Raw genomic sequence first — 23,240 nt, forward strand, 5'->3', positions numbered from 1 at the left:
TTGATGTTGGTGCACATGTATATAGAGCAAAAGCCATTTTCCAGTGATGCTTTCTCTCACTTTTGGCCAAGTGACCCTCCATGTCCATACTATTGACCCTCGTGCCCATACTATTGCTAAAAGACTTTCCACAATTCAGTGGATTTGAGTGTATGTCTCATAGATAACGATTGTATGTGGACATATTTGTAGACATTAGGAAACCTTTTGTAGGTGCTTATGTGTAGACTTGCCACCATTTTTGTTATATTTTCTATTCATTTCTGTCTTCGAATTGCAATTAAACTTTAAAAATAAATTAAGAAATTCCTTTCAGCCAAGTGTCTGATCATTTCCCTGATCCCTGTTGGAACTGCAGTACAAGACTAGATGGACCTTTCATTTAATGAAGGAATAAAATCCTTGTTGTGTTCATAAGTGTAATGTACATGAGCCCAACTTTACCAGTGTTTATGAAGTTGTGTAGACCCAGCATGTGCAGATACGCCATGTGCACACGTTCAAGAAAAGGGTGTACAGAGCAAACAAGGATAATAATTTGGCAGTTTCTTGGATTCTCTGGGAGGAGTATAATATTTCAGTACATAATAAATTGCTTATTCAGACTTGAAGTCGATTCTCTGTTGCCCATCTTTTGATTTCATTTTGCAAACAGAACTCTAGTGTGGGACCAAGACACAATTCCTTTCCTTCTGCGTTACATGCACATTTCCTTTCCCCCCACCTATTTCTCCAGGCAAACCCATTAGATTATTAGTATTGTTTCCTGCTAAGAGATGACTCAGTGGTGTATTTTATGCCACCTTTCTGAAAATCAATAGCCAGCGTATGTCATTTCATAAAATGGAACCTCGAGGAACTGTGTGCTGAGTTAATCACAGTTTGCCAGCTCACAATTCGACCTCCTAACTTATGAGCAGCCCTTCTGTGCTGTTCTCTCTGAACTTAGTTCTTTGCTTCAGTGAATCTGAAGTATTTTGTCACTTTCCCTGGCGAATGAAGCTGCTCCGTTCTGGATGCCAAAATACAGCTAGTTGGGAAAGGATTCTTTTGGTCCTTACAATTTGATTCTGTTTCTTCTCTTCAATGCTTTTTTTTGTCTACTAAATCATAAATACTTGTCTTACATCAGTTCTGACATTTTGCGCTCTTCTAACTTTCCTTAAATTACAAACCATTTCTTTATCACCTCCCGGAGTAACCTTCTCTTTCCCAATTTATGTTGCATTCAGAAGTGTTAAGCACACGTTTATTTCTGTTGGTGATCTCATTTTCTCAGGTGACTTTTCCACAGTCTCCTGTAATGAGTCCCTAAATCAACCGCTGACCTGCCCACCTCTTCTTGGTCCACAGTAGGCATGACGTGGAGTTCTCTCTCTCTTCCCAATTTTTTAAAAATGGAAAATACCATTGGAAGACTGCAGCTGGAAACAGAATTGGAGTTGGGGCTTGGGAAAACTTTCCCGCTTCTCCTTGTTTTCCTTTAAAAGATCTCTCCATCCGCCCATTCCGGCTTTCCATACCTGTATGGAAAAAGTTGTGTGATCGATTGTTTCACAATGCTAGTTTCCATCTGAATGTGTAATGTAGTGGTTAGTGTTGGAGTAGGAATGGGGCACTCTGGTTCAAATCCCCATTCTGTAGTCATGTTCTCTCAGCATAATTTACCTCACTCATTTATGAGGCAAAATGTGTGTGCGGGGAGAAGATGTTGAAGGAAGGGTGGGTTTAAGGCATAATAAATATGTCATAAGCTTATTGGTTCCTGAGCCTGTCCCCCCCCGTCCCCCCCCAATAACAAACCACATAGTGCTTGTTCATCAGTCATATGAATCTTAATTAAAATATCCATAATAGTAAGGCAGGGAGTGCTTGAACACAAGTATCAGCTTTCTTTGCTTGAGCATTTTCGGCTGTTTTTCTCCCTGAAGGAGTCCAGAATGACTTAAAGAAAGCCAGCTAAATGAAAAATTCTGGGCTGGGTCTAGCAAACTTATTTTCACAGGTCCCACACTGCAAAATTTGAGCTGAGAGCCAACTGTGCTCTAGCCCTACCCGAGTTATGTACCTGCCAAAAGAAAAGTAGAAATGTCAGCCTAGATGGACCTCAGCTGTAGTAAACCAGCAGCATCTTCTACAATCCCCTCCTCCACCTGACTTATGAAGTCGCAATCACAAAGACATGCTGGTTCTTCTTTCAGCCACTATTCTGTATCTTATGGAGATGTGCCTTATTCTGACAAGGACTAGAGCAATGGTTCTCACCCTGGACTTCCATAGACACATATTCGATGGTTGCCAACCAGGGCCTGGCAAGCAGTGGGTGGACTTCCAAGTGGCAGGCCCTCACCAGAGACATAATATCACTGGCGACAGACTAATGTTATTCCCTGTGTACCTAGAAATGACACCAACATATTGTTAGAGGACTGGGGGACATCAGAGATGCTCTGTCATTTGTTCTAAGCTCTGGCATTTCTGCTCAGCGTGATGTAATGATTAAGAGCAGTGGACTGTAATCTGGAGAACAGGGTTTGATTCCCCACTCTTCCACATGAGAAACAAATGCTAATCTGGAAACTGGATTTGTTTCCCTGCTCCTACACTTGCAGCCTGCTGGCTGACCTTGGGCCAGTCACAGTCCTCTCAGAAATCTTTCAGCCCCACCAATGTCACAAGGTGTCTTGTGGTGAGGAGAGGAAGGGAAGAAGTTTGTAAGTCACTTTGAGTCTCCATGCAAGACTCAGAAAGACATCCTCTTTCTGCTGCTTCTTCATCAGGGCCAGGATTCTGTTGACATGCCCCATTTCCTGTCAGTTTTCCCCTACTTTCCAGCTGAGTGGTGGTGGGAAAGTGCCCTCTGGGTGCATGGATTTCCTACGATGGAATGGCAACCTAATGCTACCCTATGGGGTTGGCACTTGGTTGCTGTTGGAGGAAGAACTATTTTATTCCTGTGAGGGAGATGTACGAGGCTTCTGAGAGGAGAAATTTCAGGGCAGGGACAGCTTTCTGAGGAGAAAGGGAGATGGAAAACCTCTGAAGACGGTTGATATCATGTGGTGTGAGGACATCATAGCCAGGTGAGGAGCCTGAGGGAAAGCTACAGTCTCTGGAGATCTGCTGTAGCACAGAAGAACCCCAGGAGCAGCAGAAACAGGATGGAGAGCAGCCAAACGGCAGGAGAGACTGAGGCCCCTTCCACACATGCAAAATAATGCGTTTTCAAACCACTTTCACAACTGTTTGCAAGTGGATTTTGCCATTCCGCACAGCTTCAAAGAGCATTGAAAGCAGTTTGAAAGTGCATTATTCTGCATGTGCAGAATGAGCCTGAGTGTGAGAGACTTGATGAAGGCCTCAGAGAGTGAAGAATATTATCACCTCAGCTGTTGGAATTTTCCATTGTATTGACTAAGTTTGAATGTTACCTACACACATCCTAGTTTAATACTCACCCCTCTTTTCTGAATGACTCTTGTTTGTATTTGAACTGCATATGAAGGGTAAATTTTGATTGGAGAGTTGCTTTAAAAAAATCTCCTTTATTTAGCCTACTGATAATCCACTCCTCCCCAGTTAAGAGTGGAGGAAGAAACCCATGGACTTGAGCCATGGTGGCAAACCTTTGGCACTCCAGATGTTATGGAGTACAATTCCCATCAGCCCCTGCCAGCATGGCCAATTGGCATGGGGCTGATGGGAATTGTAGTCCATAACATCTGGAGTGCCAAAGGTTCGCCACCACTGGACTAGAGGCACCACTACTTTCTCTTTTTCACAAACTCCTTCCATTAACTAACCCAGGTCCCATACCTTCTTTCCTCCACTGGGATTGGAGGAAGAAACTGGCGTTGCATTCACAATTACCATTAACTGAAAGAGCCGCATGATTACTTTATGCCAATAGCATTGCCAGCTTTCAGGTGGTGGCCGGAGATCTCCTGGAATTGCAAATTATCTACAGATGACAGAAATCACTTTCCCTGGAGAAAATGGCTGCTTTGGCACATGGACTCAGTGGCATTGAAACGCCTAATCTCCCTAAACCCCACCCTTCTAAGACTCTGCTCACAAGATCTACAGGGATTTCCCAACCCAAAACTGGCAACCCTACCTGGCTGCCATCCCTACAATGATCTAAACATGTGAATATTAGGTATTGAATAAGTTATTTCTGAGCATTTGGGTTCTCCCCAAACCGCCCAGAGCCCCTCGGGGATTGGGCGGTATAAAAATCCAAATAATAAATAAATAAATAAATAAACAAACAAACAAATTATAGAACCGTAGACAGATACTCTTGTGTATCTGGAGTGAGGGGAATGGTTTTCCTCTCTGCCTTCTCACTCTCTTTTCAGCTTCAGGTAGTACTCGTTAGGCGAGAGGGTGTGATTGCCAAGAAGTTGGCCAGAGAAAGGGAAGCAAAACCATCAGCCTCGGAAAAAGAGTCTACATTCTTTCCCATGTCCTCAATATGTCAGATTTTGGAAAGAGTTAGAGATGGCAACAGCTTTGGGAAATACTAGATGAAACTCAACTGTGATGCATGTGTTCTTTTTTCAGTTTTCATGGAAACCCTTGCTTTGGTAGGGTCTTTCATCTTCTTAAAAGAATGCTGCTCTGCTCACTTTTTCTGTGTCAGAGGTAGAAAAAAATTACGTCTCTTGATACCTTGCTGTAAGAGATAGAGCTGACATGAGGACAAAGGGTAATCGTGAAAAAATTGACTGAAAACAATTAATTCTCCCCCTTTGTCTTAACCATTTGCAGTGTAAGCCATGTATATCTTATTTGTCATATTTCTGCCCCCTCCCTCGAACTTATCTGGTTAATCGCAAATGGGTATAAATCAGGTGTGAACACCTATTAGATTGCAGAATTGTGCCATTGTAAAACTGGAATTACGGCCTTGAGACTTCTGTGTTAAAAGGTGACATTTTTTAAAAAGTATACTGTGGTATACCTAACCATACTAATGCAGTAGTAATATCAATTGATTAAAAAAGTAAGCTATCACTGTAATAAAATCTTCTCAAGAGTACAAGCCTGAATGATCAGCTATCAAACAAAGTATATTTTAAATCCACCAATCATTAGATGTCAGAAAAAAAACAAAGAAGGGAATCATGTATCCACCAGCAGTCCTAAACAGTGCAATAGAGATCATGGGTAATATAAGGTTATTGTAATAAAATAGCCTGACACAGTTTTTGAAAGCTTGCTGTAGAGGTGGCACCTTTTTCACATATTTCAAAAGGTGGCTACTGCCACTGTGAAGTCTGCAGATCTTGTAGAGGGCAAATTCACCATCTAAAAGGGATGCGGGTCTGGCTTGAATTGTTGAGTGGATCTATTTGGTGAAAGGGAGTCCTTCAGATAGATGAGATATGAAGGGTATTACAATGAGCTTAAATTTTTATGAATCGAAGAGGAGGAGGAGGAGGAGTTTGGATTTATATCTCCCCTTTCTCTCCTGTAGGAGACTCAAAGGGGTTTACAGGCCCTTCCCCCCTCACAACAAACATCCTGTGAGGTGGGTGAAGATGAGAGAACTCAGAAGAACTGTGACTAGCCCAAGGTCACCCAGCTGGCATTTGTTGGAGTTCCCAGGCTAATCTGAATTCCCCAGATAAGCCCCCATAGCTCAGGCGGCAGAGTGGGGAATCAAACCCGGTTCCTCCAGATTAGAATGCACCTGCTCTTAACCACTATGCCACTGCTGCTCCTCTTTTGGATATCAAGTGCTTGGGTTTTAACTCACCCACTTGTTCTTTTTTTCTTTAGAAACTACTGTTTTTCAACTGCCAGATATATTTGGATTGCACATGAGAGAATAAGTAAGGGAAACAAATTTTGTTCTGACTTCCATCTATCTAGTTCTGTTTTGTTTTAATACTTCTACCTGCTTTGATCATTGTACATTGAGTAAAACAATTAATGGTTAGGTTAACTAAAGTGAATAATTTAGTAGTAACCAAAGGAAGGTGGTGTGTGAATTGGGGAGTTTGCTGAATTGAAGAGGCATCAAAGAAAATTCTTGGAGTATGAGGACAAAGCCCTGACCTGGATAGCCCTAGGATAGCCTGATATCATATTTCAAAATTGTTGGACGCCATCTGTTGCTGTTGCTGTTGTTTTGAAATGTTTTATGATGGAACGCTGTATTTTAATGTACACCACCATCTATTGTTTGGTGTTTGTTATTTATTTGTTGTGAACCACCCTGAGCCCTCCGGGGGCGGGCGGTATATAAGCCTAATAAAATAAATAAATAAATAAATAAAAAGCTAGGTAGGATTGACCCTGGCTAGTATTTGGATAGGAGTCGTCCAGGGAATACCAGGGTCATGACAGAGGTTGCCAGTGGCAAACCACAACAACAGAGAACTGTCCATAAGAAGAGTAGTATGCAGCTGGATAGACAGAGTGAACTTTTGGGTACACTAGTGGACATCTACGTACCATGCAGAAGAGGAAGACTTTTGAAGAAGGGATTGCTTTTGTATTTCAGTAACTAGTTGGAAACTAGTACCAGTATTGTAATGCTTACACGCTGTGATGTGACGTGCACAAACAGATCTTGCCAGTAGTCTTACTGCAGAATTTTTACTACCTGGAATATTTGAACACTTTTCAAAAGTGGCCATTCCATGTTTTAATAAACACCCCCGCATTCCCTGCTTTACATGTTCACAGGTGAGGTAATGGAATAAATACAACTAATTTCGAATGTGGCTGTTGTGCAAGGCAGGGTTTGCCTGATACTAAACATGAAGTATATGAGTCTTATCTGAGTTGCAGAGTTCTCCACCCGTGCCAATCTCGGATGCTGGGTGTCTTTCACCGAAATGGGTATTCTGGTTTTCATGGACTAAGCGATCATGGTTAAATATTGAAAAAAATATAGTTCCAATCCAATAATAAATCCTGGAAACCTGGTGTGTCACTCATAGCTAGTTGCCAAGTCTGGCTTGTGAGTCGCTCAGAAAGAGAATAGAAATCGATGAAGAAGCTTGTACTGATAACACAAAGAGGGAAGATGTGCCTCGGTTCCTTTCTGTTTTTAGAATGTGATTTGCAGACCCCAAAATACAGTGCACCCTCAAGATTGCTTACTAGTATGGAATCAGAGAAAAGGCATCTCGGAGACAGCCAAAGCCGTTGGGAAGGCACGAGGTGACAACATATTGACTCGGCCGTCAAACGAGAAGATCCTCCTAGTTCCGTGGTGGCGAACCTTTGGCACTCCAGATGTTATGGACTACAATTCCCATCAGCCCCATGCCAGCATGGCCAATTGGCCAGGCTGGCAGGGGCTGATGGGAATTGTAGTCCATAACATAAATTGTAGTCCACCAGTGTAGTTGTTCTCTCAGGAATGGCCTCATCTTGTAGTCCATAACATAAATTGTAGTCCACCAGTGTAGTTGTTCTCTCAGGAATGGCCTCATCTTGATCTTAGGGTTGATCTGATTTGATTGAGACATAGAAATAGGACAGAAGAGAGGGCCAGTGAGGATCGTGTCGCACAAACATTAAATAAGAGGTAAATCAGGGCATGGACACCAGTAGTGTGTTGATAGGTGCAACATTTTGATTTTCTCATGAAATCAAATTGCAGCTTAATTGAGAATATGCCTGTCTGGTATTAGTGTATAAAAAGCAGGCTAGGAATGGTATTGCATCTCCTGCCGTTTACAATAATCAGGATCATTGAGAGGATGAATGGCCTGAAGAAATATTTGTCCTTAGGCAGTTAACCAACCAACCAACCAACCAACCAACACCAACACCCCACTACACACACACAGCTTTTGCTCCTAGCACTGGTATTCTGATGGATACTATCTCTGAACGCGAAGTTCCTTTTCAAACCAGATTAAACTAGCTGCTGTTGCTTCAATTCCACTTGTGGCCAAACGCATGAACTATTTCATTGAATAGCATTGTGTGTGCTGTTCTCATTGTTGTGTTGGCTGTTCTAGATGTACTTTATTGACGCACTTGTTGAATGATGAATGTGCACGGGGAAGCAATCTGGAAAAGAAGCGCTTATGCGTATTTCTAAGTATTACAGTCTGCTGGGGATCCCATCCTTCTGGATCTGAAGAAGGAGAAGAAGAGGAGGAGTAGAGGAAGAGGAGTTGGATTTATATCCCCCCCTTTTGCTCCTGTAAGGAAACTTAAAGGGACTGACAATCTCCTTTTCCTTCCCGCCCCGCCCCCCAACAACAAACATCCTGTGTGGTAAGTGGGGCTGAGAGAGCTCAGAAGAACTGTGACTAGCCCAAGGTCACCCAGCTGGCGTGTGTTGGAGTGCACAGGCTAATTTGAATTCCCCAGATAAGCCTCCACAACTCAGGCAGCAGAGCTGGGAATCAAACCCGGTTCCTCCAGATTAGAGTGCACTTGCTCTTAACCACTAAGCCACTGCTGCTCTGGTGGGCACATTTGGAATTCTGATGCAGGGTGGTGGATGCAGGCACAAAATGGCTGCCATGGGAGGCAGAACCAGCTGCAGCAGTTGCAACTGTGGAAGGCAGCGCTGACCATTCATATCAGATAGCGAACTTATTCGTAAGTCTGATAGTAGCTGTTCAGTGTTTCAGATGAAATCTATGTCTAAAAGGATACTTTTTGAAATCATATTGCTTAAAAACATTTTCTTTTATATACAAAATAAGTATACATACTGAACTAGCTAAGGAAACTTTGGGAATATTTGTGTTCATTTTGTAGACATCTGTCACATTTAAGGAAAAGGAAAAAATGCTTATCCTGGCACCTTCTGTGCTTTGGTCAATCGCTTCTCTCACGAGCCCAGACATTTTCAACCTGCACTGTCTCTTGTAACAACAACAGTCTGTGGTAAAGTGTTGGTGAGATCTCATCGTACATGTGATGCATACAGTAAAAGAGATTCTGGCCAGATTTTGATAGAAATATACATGGTTTTTGAAATGTTACCAGCAGCTTTCTGAAAACATTTGACAGGTGCCAAGAAAGGTTTTGGGGATGCTGTGGTTCCCATGGCACCGTGTTGGGGATCCTTGCAGTATTCTCTTCTGTATTGACATCCTGGGTTCATAACAGTATATTTGGTGGAACCCTACATTCCTGCTGGGTGACCTTGGGCTAGTCACAGTTCTCTCTGAACTCTCTCAGCCCCACCTACCTTAGAAGGTGACTGTTGTGGGGAGAGGAAGGGAAAGGAGCTTGTAGGCTACCTTGAGACTCCGTACAGGAGAGAAAGGTAGGATATAAATCCAAACTCCTCCTCCTCCTCTTCTTCTTGTGCATTGTGTATGTGCCAGGTTAGGCCTCTCTCTGCATTAATATGTTAATTAGCTATTTCTTGTGTGTATCTTTTCCTCTCTTTTTAACAGAATAAATCAGTTGCAACATGGACACTACCAAGAAGTCTGATCCCCCAGTGTCAGTGGAAACAGTACAACAAAAGGCCAACCCTGAACGCAGCCCTGTAACATCAATTTATATACCAGAACAAGGTGGTTACAAAGAGAAGTTTCTGAACACCGTGGAAGACAAGTACAAGTGTGAAAAGTGCCATCTCATATTGTGCAATCCAAGACAGACAGAATGTGGGCATCGATATTGCGAGACTTGCATGGTTGCTGTATTAAGGTTAGTGTTTTTTCTTGGTGCTAATTTGGTGCATTGATAGAGCTGATAGTAATGAAGGTTGTGCTGTATATGTAGCAAATCTGAATGTTGTCTGCTTCTCACCTAAAGTAATTCCAAGGGTAAAAAAGAAAAGCAAAGTTCAGAACACGCACACAATCCAGATTGATATTTGGAGGTCCCAAATGGTCTCACTAAATCATCTCTGGCAAGCTTTTTTTTTTTTTTTGAAAAATTCCTGAACAATGCACAAGCTCTCTAAATCTGTGTAGGCTTTGGAGGCCCTTGGAAAGCAACAAGCATTGTTTCTGCATCGCATGCTGCCTCCACTCCGTAGGATGTTGCACATGAGGTCCTACCCCTCCTAAATCAGGGAAGGACTTCAGTCAGTGGTGACTCCAAAATTTTGAATGGTTATCAACCAAAATTTGTGAATTCATATGTAATCATTATAAGAACATAAGAACAAGCCAGCTGGATCAGACCAGAATCCATCTAGTCCAGCTCTCTGCTACTCGCAGTGGCCCACCAGGTGCCTTTGGGAGCTCACATGCAGGATGTGAGAAGCAATGGCCTGCTGCTGCTTACTCCTGAGCACTGCCTGAGATGCTGTTAAGGCATGTTGTAATCTCAGATCAAAGAGGATCCAAGATTGAGTAGCCATAGATCGGAAACTTCTCCTCCATAAATCTGTATCCAAGCCCTTTTAAAGAGCCTATCCAGGTGAGGCTGGCCATCACTGCACCTCCTGTGGCAACTTATATTCCAAACACCAATCACACGTTGCATGAAGAAGTGTTTCCTTTTATTAGTCCTAATTCTTCCCCCCATTGAGTGAGAGCACTTCTGTGATGTTTGTTTGAAATACCTGTTCCAAACATAAACGAAACAACGGTAGGAGTCCTACATAAAGGTTCCTCCGCTGGATTAGACTGGGAGTCGGATCCAGATTAAGCTGGCAATTTCCACAGAGTTCCTCTTCTCACTTCAGACCCCCGGCATGTCATTCCCTGTCCCCCCAGGGGCAGCATTTTGTGAAGAACAGGTTGGGGGGAGGAATGTTCAGTTCTAGTTTGAAAGAAGCCCAAGTGGTACATCATCGAGTGGTACACCGAGTGGCAGTCAGCTGATTGCTTTGAATGGCCAGCAAACTGGGCATAGAAGCTAAGACCTTCCCTCTGCATCAGACCACCTAGCACAGGTATTCAGAGAACATAATTGTATAAAAAGAACCCACCTAGATCAGACCAGTGGTCCATCCGGCCTAGTATCCTGTTCCACACAGTGGCCAACGTTGCCATGGAAGGCCAGTTAATGGGGTATAGAGGTCAACAGCATCCTTGATGTTCCCTCCTAGCAGTGGGTTTCACAAGTTTACAGTCTTCAAATGTGGAAGATTTACTTACTTATTTATTTATTCACCTCCCGGAGCCCCTTGGGGATGGGGCGGTATAGAAATCTAAGAAATAAATAAATAAAATGTATTCAATCAATCAATCAAATTTATATACTGCCTCCCCGAAGGGCTCAGGGCGGTGTCCAACATTAACCATAAAAACAATTAAAACAATTTACAACAACCAATATCTGATTAATAAGAACCATTATAACTTACAGATGGCTTCAGCCCCTATCCCTCCCCCTTACTTGTACCTACAGGAGGCCAGATGTTCATTATATATGGCTGAAAAGTCCCGATATTACCCGGCTGGCCGAAATGCCTGGCTGAACAGGTCCTGTTTTTGGACCCTGCAGAAACTCTGTAAGAGATCCCTTGGAGCTTCCCCTGATCTCACCCAGGAGCCTTTACTTTACTCATCTCAGCTTGACGGACCTATCTCCCGTGAATCCATCTAACCTCCTTTTAAAGCCATCTGTGTGTGAAGCCATCACTACATCCACTGGCAGTTCATTCCACAGTTCAAGCATTTGGTGAATAAACTGTAGTAGCCATGAATAGTTTGGACATAGCCCTAGCTTGTCAGAGCTCGACAGCTAAGCAGCTTCAGCTATGGTTAGTATTTGAATCAAGTACCATCAAGGAAGACTGAGGTTGCGACGCTGAGAAAGAGAGTGGCATTCCCTCTCTACTCATTTCCCGTACTGAAAGCACCATGAGGGGTGGTCATAAGTTAGTTGTGATTCGATGGCACTTAATTTTTAAATTATTAATAATCAATAGTTTACAGAAGATAAAAAGGCAAAACTTAGCATAACCAGATTAATCCTTAACAGTCCTCCCCACACAAAGTATGGCTACCCCCCCAAAAAAATACATTAAACAGTATCAGTTTATACAATTTTTTTAAAAATGCCAAATAAATAAATATCACATTTGTCATAAAAAAGTGTATCCATTTTTAACCTTCTAATTAAATAGTAAGTATCATATCTTTACTCCAAACCATTCTTTCATATGTTACCGAGAATCACAAGCTTTGTCTGTTCTTCGGGTTTAATTCATTCCAGTACCCTGTAACCCAGAGACCACCTATTCCCTGAAAATAATAACTGCCCTGAGATTGTTTGTGGTTTTCCAGGCTGTGTGGCGTGTTTAGAACATGGCCATACAGCTTCAGGCTCTATCTCCGTGATCTGAGGCAGGCAAGCACAGTAACTGCCCTCTACCACTGCAATCCTATAAAAAGAGTTTCTCTAGGCCAAGACCGCTTTGAAATCCTATGAGTTTTAGATTGGAATAACTCGAGCATAGTTTCCTTCTCTTAGGAGTGCTTAACTGCTGCTTGGCGGAGGGAGGGCGAGGAAACTGCTGACGGGGTGTGCAGGCCCTGGCCCTGCGCAGCACTGCCGCCCGCCATGCCCTACAGCCCGACCCACGACTCCATGCAGGCTGCTTACCCTGTCCCGTGGCTTCGCCGCAACAGCGGCAGCACATATATTGGAACTGGAATGATTCGGAGAAGATTAGCATGGTCCCTGTGCTTAAGTAATATTGGGTAAAGAAGTATTTCCATTTCTCTGTCCTGGATTTATTGGCAATTGGGTGCCCTCAAGTTCTGGTATTACAGAAGAGGGAGAACAAATTCTGTCTCTCTCTCTCTCCATTCTCTCCACCCTGTGCATAATTTTATCAACCTGTATCACACACACACACACAAACACACTTATCTTATTTCTAAACTTTACAGCTACTGCCTTTCCTGTTTCTCCTCCTAGGCTGAAAGAGTTTACCAGGGAGCAGTTTAATTTTAAGCCGTATCTCTGGATAAATTGGTGCTGATGGCACTTGGTGTAAATTAGGATAGTTCTGAAATAATGCCGAGAGAACAGGCACTTGACATTTTCATGCTTGCTAGGCAGCAGTGCTTCAGTTACACAGGTATAAAAAATAACAGGAGAGAGGCTAATGGCTCTGAGTTTTTGAAGTGAAAAACTGTAATGGTATCAGCCAGTTGTTAATTACAGGTTCCCCAGGTTCTGATCTTCCTGTCTTCCTAGTTCCATCACTCTAAATGTATACAGACATCAGAAACCAATTTTATTGATTCCTACTGATAAAGGTTTTTTTTTTTTAAAGTTGCAAGGAAGAAAAAGTCTAACGACTTTTACGAGAGGGATCTGTTAGCTTGATTAAAAAGTGGAAAGCTGTCATCTGTACAGCTAAGAGACGATCAGAGAGAAGCAAAGTAAGAAAAATGTTTAAATGAGCTAAAATAAAACCGGAAAAGACGTTCCCGTTTTGATAGTGCCCACTAGGGAAAGCAATATAGTTCAATGGGCCGCAACGTCACTTTCTGCTGGAAGCTTCCAGTTACCGGATTTAATAACATCCAAACACATGCCTAGTTTTAGTTTATATGACATAAATATCTAATTCAGCTTTCCAAGGCTGAAAGGGCCACGGGGTGGGCTTATAAGAAAAGAGAGAGTGTGTAACAGACTTCTCTCTGTGCTACATCTCTGAAGATGCCAGCCACAAATGCAGGTGAAACGTTAGGAGCAAGATCTACCAGACCACGGCCACACAGCCCGGAAAACCCACCACAAGCAATTGAATCCGGCCGTGAAAGCCTCTGACAATACTTTATAAGAAAAGCCTCTGACAATACGTTATAAGAAAAGTTCCTGTATTCATGCTTTGCACACAGAATTCTACTCCCCCCCCTCCCCCCCGGTCCACTTCTTCAACCATCATTTCAGAAATGTTGTGTAAATTGGACTTCGGTTGAAAGTCATTCTGAGTTTTCAAAGGGATAAGTGAATGGAAAATCGGCTATGATGAGTGTGGAATCTTGGATAGAAAAGAAGGTGCCGAGCAGTTCTCTCCCCCCATTTCCCATCTTGCTTGTTAGCCTACGACGATTGAGCCGGGGAGCTTTTTTAACACTCTGGGGTCGTCTGAGGATACGGATGCAGGGATCGTTGAAGAGAGCTCGGCGAAGATTACTGCTCAGTATTCAGCAGCCGTTTTTAAGAGAGCAAACAGGAATCTCGAGTGCATTCAATAAGAACGAGGAGACAATGATGCTCTCCCAGATCATAGATGTCCTAATGCAGTTCCCATCTTTATGCTCACCTCAACGCAGGGGGAAGGTTGAAAGGAAGCTATAACAGATATGAAAGAGATTTTTTTTAAAAGGAAGTGTGCTACTGTTATAATGGACCACAGTTTTAACAAAGATAAGGGTTGCATTTACTGTTATAGCCGGAGAGTGTGATTGAGGTGGTACAGTAAAGGTTGCTGCCTGTAACTACGGTGGCTGCCACAAAGAGGCTCAGCTATTTTGTGCCAACATACAAGTGTGGCTTCTTCCCAGAAGGGCAGGCTGCCTGTGCTCCAATGTGCCAAGTCTCACGGAGAACCACAGTTGCTGGATAAGAACATAAGAACTAGCCTGCTGGATCAGACCAGAGTCCATCTAGCTCAGCTCTTCTACTCGCAGGGGTCCACCAGGTGCCTTTGGGAGCTCCCATGCAGGAGGTGAAAGCAATGGCCTTCTGCTGCTGCTGCTGCCGCCGAGCACCTGGTCTTCTCAGGCATTTGCAATCTCAGATCAAGGAGGATCAAGATTGGTAGCCATATTTGGGTGCTGTGTGGTTTCCGGGCTGTATGGCCGTGTTCTAGCAGCATTCTCTCCTGACGTTTCACCTGCATCTGTGGCTGGCATCTTCAGAGGATGCAGTGTTGGAAAGCAAATTGGGTATATATCTGTTGGGAGTGTCCAGGGTGGGTGGAGAAACATAGTCTGTGAGTAACAAAGAAGGCAACCAGGTCAATAGTTGAGGGCATCTGACCTGGTTATTGACCTGGTTGCCTTCTTTGTTACTCACAGACTATGTTTCTCCACCCACCTAGTCAACTGTATACTCCCTTGCTTTCAACGAATCCTCTGAAATACCAGCCACGAATGGCAACGTCGGGAAAATGACTGCCATGAAGCGCTCCTTGAGAAAACTCTACAGCACCCCAGTGATTCCGGCCGTGAAAGCCTTCAACAATACATTGGTAGCCATAGATCGACTTCTCCTCCATAAATCTGTCCAAGCCCCTTTTAAAGCTAAAGGGTAAGAGTCCCAGTGCAGGTCTAATAGCCAGGCATTCTGTAGTACTCCTAGCACAATACATATCCCATGGAAGAGATGGCGAACAATCCAAGGGGCTAGTAGTGCTTATTTTGCGGTTCTGTCCTGTGACCACAGAGCTATGTGTTGGCAGCGTAGGCAGGAGGAAGTGCACACTGATCTGATGCTCTTTTAAGTTAGCCCTCGTGTTGCATTTCAAACCAACGAGTAAAATATTTATCACAGAGTTTACAAATGATGTTGTGGTGGAGTTTGCCTGTCACTGCTGGACCCCTCTCTTTTGCAGATGAATATTCCTGTAATATGTGCAATGTTTAGAACTATCTCATCTCTTTCCAAACCCCTGTTTTGAACTGTAGCATAAACATTTTTTTAAGTTTCTTTCCCTTAATGTCATAAATTATATCCGTAACCGTAAAGTAGATGCAGAAACTTCTTACCAGGCCCTGGTTCTCATGAAATCCACATGCACAAAGGTCTGGTGGCGCCGGCTGTTGTGGGTTTTCCAAGCAGTGTGACCGTGGCCTGGTAGTTTCGGCTCTTAACTTTCTGTCCGTATTTTTAGAGGCACGTCCCTGTAAGACATGTGTCTCTCCACGGCACCGTGCCACAGAGAGCAACACATCTTACTGTGACATGAATCTGAAGATGCCAGCCATAGAATTAGGGAAAACATTATGAGCTAAAACTACCAGACCACGTCCATACAGCCCAGAAAACGGTGCATTGATTCCGACTGTAAAAGTCCTTGACAGTGCATAGGTTGGTTGTGCATTTCTGCATCAACAGAATCTTGACAAGTTGATCTATTGTGTTTCACCAACCAAGGGTTTTGTTTATTAAAATCCCCCTGTCTTTCTCTCTCACCAAGAGTGCAAGGCTGCTTATGTGTAAGACCCACAAATGTTTTGTGCATATGTCCTTCTGTAAGGCGACCGTGGTTCCAAGTTTTGATTAGTTTTTGCTGCTCTTCTTAGCAGTGTTTCCCAGTTTTTATGAAACATGGCATCCAAGCATACTGTTCTTGAGCATAAGATGAAGGTGTCTTTTCCCCCTCTCTTCTAGTTCTCCAAATCCAAAATGTGCAGCGTGTCCAGAGACAATAGCAAAAGAGAAGGTAACTGTTTTTCCCACTCTCCCAGTTATTTCTGTGCATGTTGAGGTGTGTCAATAATTCTCTGTAACTGTTTTGCTTTGCAAGCCCATTTCGTTCTCAATCTCAGTTGTCTTTGATCCATCTATCTCTACCTTTCTTGGAGTGGCAGCCCAATCCAGACCCCTGGGGTGACCAAGGATGGCACTGCCATGTCGCCACCCCACTGCCTCCAGGGTAATTTTTGGCAGTGTAGGGAGGCAAAACACCAAAAAAATCCTCCCTGCCACCAAAAAGCCCTCCATTGGGCTCAGTGGGCTTACGGGTGGTGTAAGGCAATGCCCCAGGTACAGCGTCCCAGGAGGTGAAGCTGAGGTGGAAGGTGATTAAGCCACACCTCCAAAATGCCCCCAGCCAGACTGACACAGGGTCCTGCATGGATGGGACTGGGAAACAGCGGCCACTTCTGGGTCCGGGCGCTACAGAACCGCCTGGCTCTTGGGGCCCATGTGTCTGGACCCTCTGCCAGCTCATTTGTCCCTTGTGCCGGCTCCAAAGGTGTGTCTCCCCCCCCCCCCCCGGATTGGGCTCTTAATGGCTTTGTATGAGTATAGTACCTTCCTGAATCGACTCGTTTCAAGGGTTGCTTGAAGTAGAGCACAGGTGTCAAACTCGCGGCCCTCCAGATGTCATGGACTACAGTTCCCACCATCCCCTGCCAGCATGATGCTGGCAGGGGATGTCAAGAGCACTAATGATCCGTTCCATCTCAGTATACAATTTGGCCTGCTCACAGTAGAGGGTTTAAAAATAAATAATGGATCCACAGAACAAGTGGAAGGAAGCTCCACTCGTGCAAGAGGTAGGTGTTTTTTGGGGGAGAGGGAAATTCTCAAATTCTCTGCCTACCTGCTGAAAAAAACCTCGTATGAAATATATAGTGGAATGAATGAAAAATACTTTTTGAGGCGAGTTTAGTCTTCCAAAATGCTTATTATGAAGCTTTTTTAAAAATGTAAGATGATCTACAGCATTATAGATAATGATAATTCCTGTGTCCAGTGTACAAAATTATACAGTATCAGTTTCCAGATGTGTTGTTAAAAATGTGACCTTTCCCACAATGAATGAACTGGTTCTCACCTTCAAAATAGTGGCAGTGGCCAAATGAGTCCCTGGTTGTGCCCATGGTGGCTGGAGAGGTCTCATCATATCCTGCCTTCCCACCCGGCACACATTTGCAGACAGCATCGGGTTGTGGTGGGAAGGCACTGGTGGTAAGATCAACAGCCCACCCCCTCAGCCTTCTTCTGTTTGTGAAAGTACACTCAGTGGAAGGAAGGGCGTGATGGAAGACTTCCTTGTGTATGCCCTTGGGAGCCCTTTCTGCTCACACTCACCATTTTGAAGGGGAGTGCCAATCACGCACGGAACATGAGTTGGGTTGAGGTTTCCAACCCAATTCACATTCCTCTTCTAATCAGACCTTCGATTGTGATAGAAAGTTGTCCCCCGCCCCAACCCACGTCTTGTCTCCTTGCAGCTGCTGTTACAATGCCAGTAAACCCAGAGGTTCCATTTACCTCTTATAGCCAGTAGCCACTGATGCACCTTCTTTTCCATGGATCTGTATGTTTCTCTTCTAGGAAAGAGGGATCAAATTCTGGCTATTGTGGAAGTCAATTGCTAGGTGGCATCACTTTCTGAGAGGGAAAAGAAATCACTAGAGTGCTTGGCCTCTCCAGAGCCAGTTGGAAGCCTTGGAAGTGATGATAGTATCATTTTTGGTGCCTAAATGTGTGACTCAGAACTTAGCTGCTGTTCTCTTCATCATCTGGTCCTTATGTTCCTTCCTTCCTTCCTTTTGTTCCCTGTTCTTTAGCTGATCCTGGTGGCTTCATTGCATCACACTGTCCCTGCACATCGGTGCTCTTATTAAACTTCCCTGCTCCCTAGCTGCTCACAGCAGATTTTCATTACTCTATGTAAGGTTTTATGATGAAATGAAAATAATCTTATATCCTATGGGATTTCTGCACCGAGCCTGTTGTGAGTCATTAGGAACCTTCCTAGATCTGAACCAAGGTGGAGTGATGTAGCATAGTAGTTAAAATGTTGGACTAGAATCTTGAATGCCTCGGTCGTGTGTGGCTTCCTTGAATACAGAGTACCCGTTTAGCTATCATGACTCATAGCTATTGATGAACCTGTTCTCCATAAATGTTTCTAACCACCTTTATAAAATAAACATGACATTGTGAAGATCTTCTGTGATCATGTTTCAGTTTGAGAATTCGCATGGGGGAGAGACCCCATAAATGCTTGTAGGGCAAACAGGAGATGAAATCTCGCCTCCAATAAGTACTTATTAGATGGCCGGAGGCAATATGTTCTCTGTCAACATCCATTCCATAATAAGAGTGAGTTCTCATTAAGGGCCTTGTAATTTTTTAAAGGACTGTATTATGTTCTGCGAGAGGCCCTCGACTCAGAGTGGTATGTTGCAGTATTGCAGTCAAAGTTCTGCTCATGACCTGAGTTCATTCCTGAGAGAAGTCGGTCTCAGGTAGCCGACTGAAGGTGGACTCAACCTTTCATCCTTCTGAGATCAGTAAAACGAGTACCCGGTTTGTTGGAGGTAGAGTGTAGAAGGCTGGGGCAAACCACCCTATAAACAGAGGTGGGATCCAACCAGTTCTCACCACTTCTCTAGAAGTGGTTACTAATTTTTTCTGAGTGCCGAGAAGGGGTTACTAAAGCAACCTCCCTGCCCAATAGGGACTGGAGGTGCGTGTGTGTGGCGGCGCCACAGTTTGAATCCCACCACCATCGGAACCTGTTATTAACATTTTTGGATCCCACCACTGCCCATAAACATAGTCTGCCTAGTAAACATTGCGATGTGACATCTCCCCATAGATCAGTGCATGCCTGTTAACTTCCTTTAGCTATTAACTTTCAGCAATGATAATGGTGTAGTCATTTGTATACTTAGAAGATGAAGAGGAAGAGTTTGGATTTATACCCCATTTTTCCCCCCTGTAAGGAGTCTCAAAGTAGTTTACATGCTCCTTCCCTTCCTCTCTCCATAACAGACACCTTGTGAGGTAGGTGGGGCTGAGAGAGTTCTGAGAGAACTGTGACTAGCCCTAGATCATCCACCCACTTCATGTGTAGCGAAACAATGCCAGTTTAGCAGGTAGGAGTCTGCTGCTCATGTGGAGGAATGGGGAATCAAACCAGGCTCTCCAGATTAGAGTCCACTGCTCCTAACCTCTACACCAGCCATTCTCAACCAGGGTTCCCTGGTACCCTGGGGTGCCATGAGCATGTCCCAGGGGTACCGCGGCAACACTACCGCCCCCCCCCCCTCATTTTTGTGGTGTCTCCCACCGGCGACAGCAAGGACATGGAGCTGGCCCATGGGGCAGGGCCTGCCACAAGGTCAGCAGCCACCACCCCCCCGTGCTACCCTTCACCCTGGGAAGGTGGGGGGTTAATGGCAAGAAAGCAAGAGGGCTCAATGGGAGGGGAAGGTGGAGGAGGTGGCGGCAGAATTACCACTGAGGATATGAAGAGTGAGGTCAAGGGTACCCTGACCTCGAAAAGGTTGGGAAACACTGCTCTACACCATAGGTGTCAAACTCGTGGCCCTCCAGATGTTATGGACTACAGTTCCCATCAGCCCCTGCCAGCATGATGCTGTCAGGGGATTATGGGAACTGTAATCCGCTACTTTATCTGGAGAGAATCCCAATTGTTCTGACACCAATAACTCAACACCATGCTGACCCACAAACTCATATGCATCCTGTGAAGGTTGATGGTAGACATCAACCAGCTGTAAGCAGTTTATTCTATTTCACATTGCTGGGACCGTCTTGGCTCTGTGATGCCCAGAGAGCTGTGGGCAATTTCGAACCATCTTGCAGGTGGATATATTCTGTGATCACCAGTTCCTAGGAATGGGTGAGGCAGTGTATCGAAGAGCAAACCAGTCTGCAATTACCGGTAGTTAACACTCAGTGCTTGTTGGTGAGGAAGGAGAATATGGCTCAGATGTGAAAAATGTTGTGATAATGATACAAACGATGGATATACAAGCCATTGTGTCATGTGCTGCTGAAGATTTCAGGGGCATATTCATCATCATCATCATCATTCCTAGCTGGTTTGATCTATAGGCCTTCTTTATGGCTGTCCTTTTGCAAGGGCCAATATGGTATCATCCATGAGTTTTTGAGGCAGGAAATTTCTTGCTTGTGAAGTGGGATGGCAAACTGCATTTTCCCCATTGGATTTCTGAGGACATCAATGGAGAAATTATGGCTTTGTTCCTCTCGCTTCGTGAAAAGGACATGATGCCTGAGCGAGTCACCTTGTACATTTTATACTGCTGAAAAACAATGGAAATAATTTAGGCAGGCCAGCGAATGTTGAAAACATGCGCACCCACAGATCGTCGGATTTGTGTCCACGGTGCATGATACAAATAATTTTTTCTGCCTTCGCAAGGGACACTGGCCCTCACGATAGTGCAGTCTTGCTGTGTATGCAGAAATCAAGAGGCTTTTGTGTTGTTGATTTATAGCCCGTCAACCTGCGGTGACTACAGCAGCAACTGCTCAAAAAACGGAGTTAGCTAATATTGTTCTTCAAACAGTTTTGTCCTTATTTCATGTGAATTTGTGTATAGAACTCTTCAAGGAGCAGCCAATTTTGGGCGAGCCATTCATGCGGCTGAATGGAGTACGGTTGCGTTGGCATTCAAGGCTTAAACTATTGCCATAACCACCTGTTCTTCAATGTGTCTTCTTCTAGGTGTTTAAGGATAATTGCTGTAGGAGGGAACTTCTTGCTCTTCAGATATATTGCAGAAATGAAAACAAAGGCTGCCGAGAACAATTGGCCCTGGGACAGTTGCTAGTAAGTAGTGGGACATTCATTTGAATACTTTTAATACTGTTTTTTTCCTGCACTCAAAACAGTTTGGTGGAGTGGAAAGTACCATCACAGTCAATTTATAGGGTTTTTAAGGCATGAAATGTAGTTTGCCATGGCCTACTTCTTTGTTGCAACCCCTGGACTTCTTTGGTAGTCTTTCATTTGAGCGCCAATCATGGTTGATCCTGCTTAGCTTCCAAGCTCTGGCAAGGTCGGGCTAGCTTGGGCCATCCTGGTCAGGACCAAAACAACTTACAAAACTTTTTTTTAAAAAATCCTAATACAACAACGAAGCAAGATCTGCCACTTGATGGAGCCGAGAGGTGGATGAAGTCTGGCCTTGGTGGAATAGACTTCCAAGATTACCGAATGACCTGATCTCATCCAATTTGATTCCACAGAACATTTTTCTCCCAGTGATGGCCGGTGTGAGAGGTAGAACACAATAATGTAGTCCAGCAATATGGGAGCCAATTAGAGTAGAGCTCTGGGTTAGCCAGTAAGAGCTGTGTACTGGAAAAAGTTAAGATCTGACAGGGGAAGGTTGGCTCAGGAGTTCGGTTTTGAGAACTGGGAGTCATAAATACATTATAAAATCCTTACGTTTGTTGGGAAAGAGCAGAGAACTTTGTATCACATCTGTGATGGGGGTTTTATGCCGTCCAGACCTGGGCTGGCTCTTGTAACCAGAGCGCGCAGGGAGAGGCAGTTTTAGCTCCCAGTGGTGGCGAACCTATGGCACGGGTGCTAGAGGTGGCGCTCAGAGCCCTCTCTGTGGGCACGCACAAACAGAGTGTCTCCTCCCACACATCTAGGCTGGCCTGGGCCACTGGGCTATTTTTGGCCCCCTCCCACACATCCAGGCTGGCCACTGGGCCACCTAAGACCTGTTTTTGGGGAAGCAGTGTAGGTAACCCTGTTAAGTGCTGTTAAACCCCACTGGTTTTCATGCGAAGAACTAAAGCGCGATCCTTTACCTGGGAGTAAGCTCGGTTGCTGGTAATGGGGCTTGCTTCTGAGTAAACCCTCCTAGGGTCGTGATTCACCCGTTAGAAGAGATGCACGGTTGCTTCAAAGCAAAGCCACCAACTACCACCAAGCTTACTCCCGAGTAACGCACGCCTTGGAGCCAACCATTTTTTCTAAACTAAAACCTCAGCATTCAGGTTAAATTGCCGTGTCGGCACTTCACAATAGATAAGTGGGTTTTGGGTTGCAATTTGGGCACTCGGTCTCGAAAAGGTTCGCCATCGCTGCTCTATCCTGTTCTTGCATCCTCAAACCACCCTGAGGAGCTTCAGTCATACATGTGATACAAACAGGAGGACTGAAGATGATTTGAAGCTACAAGTGAGAGAATGAAGGGTTAGATTAAGAGAAGTGTGAGTTAAAAGATCTGAGAAGATAGCAAATTTTCAGTTGTTTCCCTGTGTGAAGGTAACTGTTAACAGTAGAATATGCTGGGCATAGCGTGGCTATGTTTCCACTGAGGCCCAATTTCCGTCCCCTGAAACCTTTTAAAATTCTTGCTGAAACCATGGTCCAGTGTCAGGACAGTTAAGAAATCCCATGGGGTGTCTAGCTCCCAAGAAATGCATCACAATCTGGTAGTTCATTCTGAAAAACACACAAAGCAAGGTAAAGTCTAATGCTTATCTCAGAGTTGCGGGATGTTTCATTTTACAGAATATGGGCCCAAGGAAAACAGGCGGGTTTGTAACATTTAAATATTGCTCTCTAATTCTCTTCTGCAAAGAATGTAGGAAAATAATTTTTTGTTTGAATTGCAGTTATGTGCAAAACAAGGACAGAGTGAAAAAAATATCCTTGTGTCAAATTCTCCCCCTCTTCCCTATGCTTGTCACTTACACCCAATTATGCTATTAAGATGTGAATTCTCATGCGCAGGAACTTAAGTAGACTTCTAGGGCATAATATTTTGCACAGTGAGGGCTTTTAAAAATGCTTAGCGAGAGTTAACGGGCGAAAGGATGTCAGCAATCTGCAATATCTT

General features: G+C 44.2%; 1 protein-coding gene across 1 annotated transcript in view; it reads left to right on the forward strand.

Annotated features, from left to right (window-relative positions):
* TRAF3 (TNF receptor associated factor 3) overlaps nt 1-23,240 on the forward strand; it is a 121,016-nt gene that overhangs the window by 57,942 nt on the left and 39,834 nt on the right. Inside the window, exons 4-6 of the mRNA XM_048484639.1 lie at nt 9,390-9,648; nt 16,255-16,306; nt 21,104-21,208. Coding sequence (XP_048340596.1) covers nt 9,407-9,648; nt 16,255-16,306; nt 21,104-21,208 — 399 coding nt within the window. The 5' untranslated portion in view covers nt 9,390-9,406. The remainder of the gene's footprint in view (nt 1-9,389; nt 9,649-16,254; nt 16,307-21,103; nt 21,209-23,240) is intronic.

The sequence above is a fragment of the Sphaerodactylus townsendi genome, linkage group LG02, assembly GCF_021028975.2.
Source record: "Sphaerodactylus townsendi isolate TG3544 linkage group LG02, MPM_Stown_v2.3, whole genome shotgun sequence".
Taxonomy (NCBI): Eukaryota; Metazoa; Chordata; class Lepidosauria; order Squamata; family Sphaerodactylidae; genus Sphaerodactylus; species Sphaerodactylus townsendi.